Genomic DNA, 13,013 nt, shown 5'->3' on the forward strand with positions numbered 1-13,013 from the left:
TCTACTCTTAACTTTAGGGAGATACTTCTAGTATTTTACCATTAAGTAGGACACGGATTTAGAGATGAGAGATAAAATTTCTTATTTAGCATTTTTGCATCAATAATCTCACCCGGGGGTAGCTGGGTGGCTCAGTGGATTAAGCGTCTGCTTTTGGCTCAGGGGATGATCTCACGGACTTGGGAAGAAGACCTGGATTGGGTTCCCTACTCAGGAGAGAGTCTGCTTCTCCCTCTGCCCCTCCCCCTGCTCACGCTCTCTCCAATAAATAAACAAAATCCTCAAAAAAAAAAAAAAAAGATCTCAAACAATACTGGTCTACAGATTCACCCTATAAGTGTAATGTTACATTGCCTGAGGAAGAAAATCTAGAAGCTTTATGTCTTTTTTATGTTCTATGATAGCTTAAATGGCACTATAATAAAGCATTTTTTAATAGTTTGGTGGAATTCCTGTGTGAAATTGTTTGCAGTTAATAATTTTCTAGGGTTTACCCTAGGACATTTCTCTATTTCTTCTATGAAAGTTCACTGCTAAGATAGCTCTATCTTCTGTAGTCAGTGTTGGTAAATAATATTTTCTTAGAAAATTATCCATTTCTTCCAGTTTTAGGTAAACAGGTTAAACTTAATCAAGAAAATAAGAGGAGAAGGCAGAAGTACATAAAATAAGCAATACCACAAACGCAGACCAAAAAAAATGGAATTATTCAGAGACTACTTCAGTCAATTCCATGTAATTAAATTTTAAGACACATATGTTGTGAATGTTGTTAATTAATGTAATTACAGAATACATTTTGTTTTCTGATCATTTTTCCTATACATTTTTCAGAAAGTTATATAAAAAAGCATGACTACAGCTCCCACACCTCAAATATCATAGCAAGCTGTAGGCTAAGACAGGTTGGACCCCTGACCTCCCACACTGTGACAACCGCAACATAAAATAGCAGGTAACACCCCCAGATAAACAGATGAATCAAAACTAGAGAACGGGTGATAATCAGAACAAACTTCCATAAGAAAATTAAGCTCTTTTTTTGTTCCTGTTTGAAAAATCTGTTGGCAATTCCAACAGGTCCTACTAAGAAAGGTCAAAATATATTTAGAACAATGAACTAAAACTCACCATTTCCTGAAGCAGATATAAAATAAACAAAGCTACGAGAAATGGAGGAAACTGCCCAATTATTCATATCTCTTAACTACTGATTCCTCTCCTAAATGCTTATCACTTATCAAAGTGACCAGTTAGAATTACAGATTTAGAAGAATGGTTCATTATAATCATACATAAAGTTTTAAGAAGTTGAACAATTTATTAGAAATTTTGTAAAGAGGCATATTAATTGATAAATTAATCTATTAGTTACTCATATATTCATGCTGCTACTAAAGTCTGCAACTTCCAGTTATAAGAAGTAATAAATACTCTCAGTACTTAGGCAGTGGTTACTAGTAGTCTTGGCAGCTAAAACATTTAGAAGAATCCTTGTATATCTTTGTATACAAGTTTGCATAGAGTTGTAGGATAAGTTTTTCAAAAGGAAACTTTAGATCAAAAGATATGTGTATTAAGTTTTTATAAGTGTCAAAGTACCTCCCCAAAATGCTTAGTCCCAACCCAGAATTTATGAGCTAGAGTTTCTTCACCCTGTGTCACTACCTTTTGACATTTGCCTATTTGACTCAAAGGGTGAAAGAGATTACATTTTTAAAATTTTTTGTTGTTGTAAATAGTACACTCATATACTTTTTGTCCATTTTTCTTTGACTTATTTTCTTTTTCTTCTTAACTTGTAAGTGGTCTTCAATTTTGAAATCTATTAGACTAGTCATTCATTTGCAAACATTTCCCCAAGTTTTTCGTTTCTTTTGATACAGCTTTCAAGGTGACATTAATTTTTTAAATCAGACATTACTTTTTAGAGCAGTTTCTAGGTTCACAGCAAAATAAGCAAAAAGTACCAAGAGCTCCCAGACAGCCACGTACACATACATGTACAGTCTCCCTTGCAATGAGTACCTAGCACTGCAAGGGTTCATTTGTTGCTGTCAAGGAATGGACATTGACACGTCATTATCACCCAAAGCCCATAGTTAATATGACGGTTCATTCTTGGTATTGTACATTCTATGGGCTTTGACAAACACACAATAATACATATTCACCATGTAGTATCTTACAAAATAGTTTCACTACCCTAAAAATCCCCTGTGCTCTCTCTATCCATCTCTTCCTCCTCTCTGACCCCTGGATATCACAGATCTTTTCATCATGTCTATAGTTTTCCCTTTTCCAGAACGTCATATAGTTGGAATCATAAAGTATGTAGCCTTTAGAAACTGGCTTCTTTCACTTGCAATATGCATTTAAGTTTCCTCCATGTCTCTTCCTGACTCAGTAGCTCGTTCCTTTTCAGTGCTGAATAATATTCCATTCTCTGAAAGTACCACTGTTTACTTATCTACTTACCTACTCAGTGCTTCCAAGTTTTGGCAATTATGAATAAAGCTACTGTACATGTCCATATGCACGATTCTGTGTGTCCATATATTTTCAGCTCTTTTGGGGAAACACTATGGAGTGTGATTGCTGGCTCATACGGTAATAGTATATTTAGTTTTGTAAGAAGCTGCCAGTGAGTCTTCCAGAAGAGCTGTACCATTCTGCATCCCCACTAGCGAGGAATGCGAGGTCCTGTTGCTCCACTTCCTCACAAGCATTTGGGCATTGCCAGTGTCTGGATTCTCGCCATTCTAATAGGTGTGTGGTAGTTAACATTTTATATTTTATTTATTCAAATTTGCCAATATTTTCTGATGGTTTTATACTTTACATATTTCTCACTTAGATTATTTTAAGAATTCCTCATCATGTACTGAAAATTATAGTTTCATTTTTTACTTTTAAGTGTTTGCTCCAAACGGAATTCATTTAGTTTGAGATGAATTACATGTTTAGTATTTAATATTTTTTTGAAGAGTATTAAAATTAATTTGAATTTCTTGAGCAAAGTTAATGGCTAAAAATGTATTAAGAAGTTTGAGTAAATTACCCAACCATAAATTAATAGCATACAAGTGCAATAATAAAAAGTGTAATTCTTTCAAAAGGACTTATGGGTCTTTGTTTTCTTTTCTTTTTTTTTTTAAAGATTTTATTTATTTAACAGACAGAGATCACAAGTAGGAGGAGAGGCAGACAGAGTGGAGGAAGCAGGTTCCCTGCTGAGCAGAGAGCCCTATGTGGGGCTCGATCCCAGGACCCTGGGATCATGACCTGAGCCGAAGGCAGAGGCTTTAACCCACTGAGCCACCCAGGTGCCCCCATTCCTTTGTTTTCATATCACAGAGAAAATCCTGAAAAACTGAAATTATCCACTATTTCATTTTTAGACCAAAAAGGCTTAAAAAGCAAGATTTTAGGGGCGCCTGGGTGGCTCAGTGGGTTAAGCCGCTGCCTTCGGCTCAGGTCATGATCTCAGGGTCCTGGGATCGAGTCCCGCATCGGGCTCTCCGCTCAGCAGGGAGCCTGCTTCCCTCTCTCTCTCTCTCTGCCTGCCTCTCCATCTACTTGTGATTTCTCTCTGTCAAATAAATAAATAAAATCAAAAAAAAAAAAAAGCAAGATTTTAAAAATCTTATTTACTGAGTACAGACCAGTCACTTTCACAGACCCTTCAGAAAACTGGGAGTCATGCTGGGGTACTCCACCAACCTTTGCCGTACCTCATCACCAAGCAATGCATCTCAAAAGCATGCATTTCTCCCTACACCCAGAAACCAGCCAGAGGACGTCTACTGCAGTAGTCATGAATAGGGCATCCAGAATTTCACATCTAGGTGCAGACTTCGGTCACTTTTTAGCTCTTTTTCTATGATGTCCACTGCAGTGTTTTATTTTTAGTTTTAGTTTTTGTAAACACTGAACCTTTTAAAATTAAGAGTACAATTACTGCCAGAGGATGGGACTTACACAGAATGCTTATATTTTCTTTTTTATTTTTAAAGATTTTATTTATTTTATTTGACAGAGAGAGATCACAAGTAAGCAGAGAGGCAGGCAGAGACAGAGGGGGAAGCAGGCTCCCTGCTGAGCAGAGAGCCCAATGCGGGGCTCAATCCCAGAACACCGAGATCATGACCCGAGCCAAAGGCAGTGGCTTAATCCACTGAGCCACCCAGGCGCCCCAGAATGCTTATATTTTCTTGTTTTATCTAACTTTTTTTTATAATGAACATCTACATGGTATAGAATTCAAAATGTTGCAGCATAATTTCATCTGTAAAATACTCTCTTTTCTTTGACATGGAATGGTAGAAATATTAGACAAAGCAAAAAGAAAATGGAAAAAAAGAAAGCCATGTTGTATGTAGTATGTCAATTCCAGCTCAAAAAATATACATTTTCCTCATGTGTCTTTATTATGTGCTATGCATTTTCAAATTTTCAGTGAGCAAGAATTCTATTATAAGAATAAAGATGCTTTTCTTTTGTTCTTATTAATAACTTCTACAGGGTTCCCCTTATAATTAGAACACAGAAGGCTAAGAAAAACCCTGGCTCCCAAAATAACCATAAGAAAATACTGGAAACACTAAAACAACTTTATTATTCTTTAGGGTAACCAAAAAGCTATAGATCTATTTAAGTCTAAGTGAGCTAGCTTGCGGGGGTTGGGGTGGGGGGGTAAAGTCTCTCTAAGGAAGCAGAGAGGGGGGACCATCTTCATCACTGACAGTGCCTGCCAAGTCAGGACAGACACACAGGACTGGGCTTGTCAAAGGAAAAATAAACCAACATTTTAACAGCCAAGTGCAGGCACATGGAATCTAAGAAGCCCAAGCCAGGACGTAGTCCTCCTCTTGGTCAGCCAATTCTAAACCACACATCTTGAGCTGAGTATGGAGTAGCACAGGAAATTTTGGGAAAGGCTGGAAAGCAGTGAGAGATCTGCAGTCTCGTATCTAAAAACCTGCTGAGGTAGGAGGCTACCCCTACCTTCAAGCCTACGGTGATCTGACATTAATTAAAACATCAAATTGGGGAGCCTGGGAAGCTCAGTGGGTTAAAGCCCCTGCCTTCAGCTCAGGTCATGATCTCAGGGCCTGGGATCCAGCCCTGCATCAGGCTCTCTGCTCAGCAGAGAGCCCGCTCCCCCCCTCCACCCCCCGCCCTTGCCTATCTCTCTGCCTGCTTGTGATCTCTGTCAAATAAATAAATAAAATCTTAAAAAAAAAAAAAAAATCAAATCATCACCCATCCAGCTCAACTCCTAACCATGTGGAAGAGATAAGCTCCTCAACTTAACAACCAGAAAGAGAAAAGGGGAAGGCTTTCCAGGGGAGAATATTATCTATATTACTGTCTAGTATTATTTTAGACAAAATACCCAGCATGCAATTAAAAAACAAACATGAGACGTGCAAAGTAGTAGGAAAAACTGAACCCTTAATTAAAGAGATAAAAATCAACAGACGCAGACTACGTACGAAGCAGGTACTAGCATTATCAAAAAGACTTCCAAATGTAAACTGTAAAACTAAAAAACAGATAATCTGAAATGAACTCCCTCAACTGGCTCAACAGCAGACCAAAAGTTACACCTGCTTATACACAAAGGAGCCAAGGTAAATCAATGGAGAAAGAAACGTTTCTTCAACAAGTAGTGCCAAAACAAGTGGACACACATCTGCAAGAACGGAAGAAAGAGTAGAAATGGTAAATATGCAGGTCAACACAAAAAGTTAATTTTAACCCTTTAAAAATTAAAACAAAACAGAACAAAACCCTCAAAGGTACTTTGGGGTTTATACACACACGTAATGTAAGACAAATGACAAGGGCAGCACCGAGGCAGGTGGATGGAATTAGTGTTACAAAATTCTTACACTGCACATGAGGCTATAAAATACTACAAATTAACTACCTAAGAAGGTGATAAAATTGGGATATACATTGTAATCGTGATAACACTCACTGAGAGCACTGCTAACTGGTACTGTTAAAAAGTCAAGAGAGTAAACAGAATGGATTCCAACATAAATATATGTGATTAATCTGAGAGAATTCAGGAAAATGAAGAAGAGAGGAACAAAATTTAGATGGGATAAATAGTAAAGAAAACAGTAAAATGGTAACCCAAACCCAATGATACCAACAAAGACACTACATAAAAATAGGCTAAATATTCCAATTAAAAGAGACTGACAAAGACATGCAGTGCTGTCCACAAGGAACACATTTCACATATAAAGACAGACTGCAAGTAAATGGATGAAAGCTATACCACACAGCCAATGAAATAAATAAGTTATGGTGATATGAACAGGAGACACACTTTATAACATGGGTCAATTCATCCGAAGGACATCATCATTCTAAGTGTGTGCCAGTGAAGACAGAGACTCAAAACTCATGAAGCAAAAACTGACAGGACCAAAATCAGAGCTGGAAACACTAACACCACTCTCCATTACTGAGAGGACAAGTAGAAAAAAAATGAGAGGATTAGGAAGATCTAAACACCACCATCAAACGCCCTAAATGACATATAGAGAACTCTGCAAGTGCAGAACATTCTTTTCAATTATACAGAGAATTCTTTTCAACACAAATAAGACATGTTGTAGCATAAAATAACTTTCAGTAAATTTCCGAAGACTGACATCATGCATAGTGTATTTTGGACCATAACAGAATTCAGTTAGCAATCAATGAAGTATCTAGAAAATTCCCACAATTCTTAAAAAACCAGAGATTAAAGAGAGTTCAGTTTTGTTCTAAATTGGGGTCCTAAATCTGTCAGAACTTTCTTGCCATAGCACCGAGAAAGGAATGGACAGCAGAGAGAAGACTGGTAGTCAAAGCAACTCTTAGCATCTCATGAATCAAATACGCACAGTTGTCATTACAAGAAATGTTTTACATGCACTGTTTCGAAAAAGTAACAGAATTAGAAATTTGAGGTTAGGTTCAAAGCAATCCCCCAAACACCAGATCCATTTTTAGTTGAGTCCATTTATTCTCTTCTCAAATCTGACCCTTTATCATCATACCCACTGATTACCTCCAAGTTACTGCTCCTCCACTGTGTCAGCTCTATGACCAAACTGGGCTCTGAGCACTAATGGCCTCGTGGCCTTCTGTGTCCGGCTTCTTTCATCTAATACAGTGCTTCTGAGGTTCATCTTTATCATACCACGAATCAGTACATTGCTTTTTCATACAGTTGAATAATATTTTGACATACGAATAACACCTCATTTAATTTGTCCATTCATCATCTGATGGACAATTGTGTCACTTCCAATTCTGGACTAGGATAGATCATACTTCAGTGAACACTTGTGTTCAAGTTTTGTGTGGACGTGTTTTCAATTTTCTTGGGTCTAAACCCAGGAGTGAAATTGCTGGGTCATACTGTTGCTCTCTGTTTAACTTCTGAAGGAACAACCAACTTTTCCAAAGCAACCCAACCATTTCTGCATTCCTGACGGCAACACATGAAGACTCCAACTTGTCCATATTCTCACCAACGCGTGCCACTGTCCTTTTCTGATCATAGACACTGTAGTGGGGGTGAAGTCCTGGAGATGGGCACTGTGGTTTTGATTTGCATTTCCCTGAGAGCTAATGACGTCAAGCATCTTTCTCTTGGCATTCACTTTCAAATGTCACAGTGGCGGTGGTCCATCAAAAAGGAACATGGTTGGTCCAGGAATACCGATCTTTGGCAAATATGGGTGTATGAGGAAGGTGTATTTGGAAAGCCAAATACCATTTGCAATAAGAAATCTACATTAAGAGGTACATAGTATTTCCAGTGATCAATCTAATGATCTATATTTCTGGGTTATCTACTACTCTGAACAGTTAGTTACATGTATGATTAGCTAGAACAGAAGCTTCTTTATCTGGGAGTTTAATAACAGAAAGATTTAAACAACAGAATTATTGCAAAAGCCAGTTCCCAGTCTCAAATAAAAGCCCCTGCCACCAATGTTAATTCGTTTAAAAATAACTTAGATTATCATAACTACAGAATGCTTTAGTATAAACTGTGTAGAAAAGCTGACAATGTAATCTGACAGGCTGTGACATTCAAGGGTCCAGTCCTTAAGACTGCAGACAGCATGGAACGGAGCAAACCAGACAATGACAATGACACCGCGGCTACTTCACTGCTAACCTAATTAGTTCTGGTGGATTATACATTTTATCACGGAACAACTGTTTTAAAGCTTTGACATGTGTAATACTCATTACATGCTAAAACTTTTTCTCCACTGTGTCTGTGGAGTGGATAGCTAAAAATGAGAAATTAATTGAATTAGGTCAGGTACAAGGTATTTTATGTGAACAATCTACTATCACTCAGAACTCACAATCTAGTTAAAGGAGCACTGAAAATCTGATCCTCATTCTCCAAATTTCTCAGAAAATCTGTTAGTGGGCTCATTTTGGTTTTTCATCACAAAGACATTTATTCATTGGGTAACTAAAACTCTGACCAGAAGCACAGAAGACTTAAACAGAAAACTGCGAGACTGCTCTCAAATTTTCATTTAATCTAATGAGAGAAAATTATTATCAATTATTCTGCAGAGTAGCATGTGTAACTTTTTCACTGACAACAGGGCCCTCCTTTGGAAGGTTCGAATACAATTACATCAATACGGAAAGTTCTTTCTGTGATGTATGTCCCAACTTCTCCACACTGACGAGTCACCAATAATTCTCGTGGGTTTTAAGCAGGGCAAAAAATGTGTATCTCATCACTGAGGAATTTTGAAAAATAAGTTTTACCTGTATCCATACTTTGGTTCAACTGCTGATCACTTGTTTCTCCATCCTCACTGATATATCCAGGAGGTGGTGTTTCTACAAAAGTTTAGAACAAATAAGCACAGCTGCAAATGAAATCTCACCACCTTTCTCCTAGCTACCAAAGATAACCAAAGAATCACTCTAAATAATAAATATGAAAATTATGTAACATTATTATAAAACATAGTATTTGGTATTGAGGACGTATGATTCAGGTTCTGATCCAAATCTTACAGGTGAATCCTTAAAGCCTACTTGTAATATAACCAAGCTCTCTAGGCATATTTTCTTAGCTATTATTTACATATCTGGCTCATTCCCATATGTATATTTTCTGGGGCAAGAGCCAAAAATAGAACTTCCAAGATGCCTCAGTTCTGAATCAGTATGCTTCAAAGACATAAAGACATTAGTACCTACTTTTCTTTTCTTTCTTTCTTTTTTTTTTTTAAACTAATGGCCATCATGGATAGGTACATCTAAGAGATGATTAAAGAACACACAACACACATGAGATTTCAGATTACATGATAATATGGGCTTATATTAGGTTCTATGGGGCAAAATAAGGTAATACGTTTCAGGACAGGACAGGCTTAAATTCCACCTAAAAAGTACATTTCTCCATGGATTTCTAACCAGTAAATTGTGAGTGTTTGAGACAGAAATTTAAATTCAAACACAGACTATTGCACAAACCTGAAGCAAAATACTCCCTGAAAAGAAGATTCTACTGTGCCATTTCCAACATGTTTAATGAACAAAATGTTTATATTCAAGAGGCATGTGAATAGCTGAGTAAGCTTCATATAAAATAAATACATGTATATAATTTTACCAGTTATAATTTCAAGGAAGAAAATTAAGTTTAAGTGACTATCAATAGTTTAATATTTTCATGGCTGGGCAGTTTGAAGCAATTTGAGGTACTGTAATTACCAAAAGGGAGAGGGAGTAATGTGGGTAAAAGGGCTCATCCACTGAACCCTCACACTCCCCCTTCAATAAGCTAAGTACACATCTGAACTTAAGCAGAGAATTCTTCATTTAGTGCCAGTACCCCAAGATTGTTACGATGAAATTCTAAGAATAAAATACCTTCTACACTCAAACAACAAAGAACACAAAAACAAGATCAGTATACTATCTTAAAGGTTAAAGCTAACAAAATTGAACAGGGCTATATTTTGTCAGTTTAACCACCCATGTCTTAAAGAGGAAGAAATGCTGAACTTCATTTTAAAATAGTTTATCCTGTTTTACTTTTCTCCATTATTACCTTAAAATAATAAATAATAAAGCTATTAAGCATTTTGGAGAAAATACTAAAATTTCTTTTGAAGTGGAACAAAAAGTGAGCCCTTAGCTTTCACTGTCAGCTGGCACCAGGTAAAGCCCCATTGTCCAGAAAAGCAAATAGGTGTGACCAAGCTTTTGATTTTCCACTTTGTAAAATAAACCAAATCTAAACAAATAAAGAAAGGAAAATAAACCCAAACATCTCCGTAAGTAAAAGCCACTAGTCACTTTGATTAACATCCTTCCAAATAATTATTGGGGAGGTGTCTTAGAAGACTGTATGCTTACACCTCGGTTTCCTGGTATTGTTGAGTAATACAAATTCCCACATCAAGGACTAAAATGCACCCCCTCCCTACAACATACACACATAACCACCTCCAGCTAAGTCTTCTCCCCAGCAAGGGCCTTTTCCAGTCCTGACCCCACTAGTCCTCATACTCCATCTGCTCTGCACTATCCTCTCCTAACTTCTCAAAAAGGTCGCTTCCGAACAACCTAAAAAGAAGCCTTAAACACTCTTTTGGAATAAAATAATAGCTTAAAAAGTGCATATTAAACCAATCAGGAAACACTTTCTACCTTTAAAATAAGCGATTTTTAAAAAGTCCTTGCTTTTCTTGGGTTTTTTAAATTGTCTTCAATGAACAAGCATTATTTCCGTGAGACACATTAAAGAAATCTTATTTAAATGTACTTGAAACTAAGTTCCTTACATATTTTCTGTTGCATGAAAAAAAAAAAACAAGTCAGAGCGGAGTAGAGAAATATTACAAAAGGAGAAAAAAACTGAGACACTAAAATATCCAATGTATAGCTCAATCCTCATCCTAGTATTGTATCTTTAGTTTCTGCTAGGGAAAAACCCAAAAAACAAAAAAGGGAAATACAAATAAAGAAAGTAAGAAAGTATTAGTTGTTCTTTTAAAAAAAAAAAATAGTGAAAACTAAAACTGCATCAGGGAATACTAATAGATTACATAATATAGTAATTAGAGCCATATATAATACAGTAATTCGAGAACCATGTGGTTAAATTCATTTATCTTTCAGCAGAGGTTACTGAAGCCCAGATGAAAAAACTAAATTAGAGGAGTTATGATTTTCAGTACCGCAGTGTTGCTATGTCTTAGAAATCAAATACTGTATCTCCTACAGAAATATTACATTTCTTTCCAACATTATCAAACTATTTATGAAAATTATTATGTCACTTGTTTCAGGAACACTTTTTTCTTCTACGACTTATTTTGCTTACATTCTGTATCTCTCTTAGCTTCAACAACTAAGACAAACTTACTAAGATCTTTTCTGTTCTGCTTCTCACAGTACTTTGATTAAAGCCACTGCAAAAGAAAATGAAATATAACGTAAAACTTTTCTCCAGACAAAAGCGTTTGAAGTACGAGGCTTACACATGTCACAAAATCATCAACCCGCAAAGCAGATTTGTCTATTCAAAATTCAGAAGCCTTTTTTTAAAAGGCAAACAACAATTCATGAACACTTGAATGTTTAGGAACAAAATTTGTATCTATCCCATTTTTTAGGAGATTCAGAAGGCAAAAATACCTGGGATATAATTACTCTGTGGCTCAATTCCCGCTGGGAAATTAGTGTTTTCTGGAATGGAGTGGGTATAATCGTCCAGAGGAGGCAGCTCTGTTAGGATCTCAGTGTGCCGCGGCACCAGTACGGGAGGCAGAACTGGAAGAGGCAGAGAGATCCAGGTTAACAGCAAGGAAGCAAGGACTGGCACTGGGGGAGGGGCACACACCAGACCTTCTTTGAAAAACTTCACACACATACAAAAAGAAGAGAGTAGCCTGCTTAATTTTTAAAATTTAGGGTTCACCAATTTGGCATTATACTAGCTGAGAAACTGACAAATCCGATTGGTTTTAACTTGCCATGTAGTCCAAAATCCAAATTTCCAAGTTCCAATTTATCCTGTACTCTGAGGAACAAGGGCATTCTGGTAATACTATATTACCGTGACAGTTCATAAATTCCCATTGGAAAAGGTGCAGAAATATCTGTGAAGTCAGATTTAGGCCATTTCTAAAAATACAGCTGTATACACTCTAAAAGTTTCAAATACACAGCTAAGTAAACTAAAAGTCTTGCTATGAACTTCACTAATCTGCTTAGATGTAATCCAAGCCACTAAAGGACTTCAAAAACATGCTCAAAGAACAAAATGACTGAACACAGCTCAGGCAGTAGACAGGTAAAGATGTCTATCAGTTTAGTTCCAAGCAGTCTATGAATGTGGGGATTAGAATTTCTCAGATCTGTAACTCTTAGGTCAAATAGCATACTCTCCCCCAAGAAACTGACATATCTGACCCTCTAAGGGTTTATTTTTCCCTTTTTAAAACATTTTAAAAGTCCTTTAAATTAGTAGCAAATAATGCTGTATTTGAGGTAATTTATCAGAATTTTACACCAAAGTTTCCCAGAGGCAATTACCTAGGAGTACCTAACATACTTAAGTTCAAGTATTTAATTTAAAACAAGGAAAAAGAGCCCCGATTTTTCTACCTGGTGTCTCAACTCTCTGGTAGTGGTAAGGGTTTACACATACTTCATCCTTTTTAAGATTAAAAGCATATTCGCAGTTTTCGATTGCTTTGAGCTCATGGTGACTGTGAAGGTCAGGCCAGCGCCACAATCGGCAATATATCACGTGTGGCAGTCCTTTCCGATGGGACACTTGTAGACGGCCATCCAGAGACCTGTTGAGAAGCAAGGGGAGAGAAAGGTGGGAACTTTAAAAACAAAACAGGCATAGTCGATTGGGCTAAATTCATACAGTAAGAGCATAAAGAAAGGAATGACAGACATTCAGTTAGTTTTAGTGAGTACAAGGAAGAAAA

General features: G+C 36.8%; 1 protein-coding gene across 3 annotated transcripts in view; it reads right to left on the reverse strand.

Moving 5' to 3' along the window:
- SMAD2 (SMAD family member 2) overlaps positions 1–13,013 on the reverse strand; it is a 74,068-nt gene that overhangs the window by 10,125 nt on the left and 50,930 nt on the right. For all 3 annotated transcript variants that reach the window (XM_059409615.1, XM_059409613.1, XM_059409612.1), the window contains 3 exons: positions 12,679–12,872; positions 11,707–11,841; positions 8,815–8,889 (listed from right to left, as the gene is read on the reverse strand). In XM_059409615.1, coding sequence (XP_059265598.1) covers positions 8,815–8,889; positions 11,707–11,841; positions 12,679–12,872 — 404 coding nt within the window. The remainder of the gene's footprint in view (positions 1–8,814; positions 8,890–11,706; positions 11,842–12,678; positions 12,873–13,013) is intronic.

This window comes from Mustela nigripes, chromosome 8, assembly GCF_022355385.1.
Source record: "Mustela nigripes isolate SB6536 chromosome 8, MUSNIG.SB6536, whole genome shotgun sequence".
NCBI lineage: Eukaryota > Metazoa > Chordata > Mammalia > Carnivora > Mustelidae > Mustela > Mustela nigripes.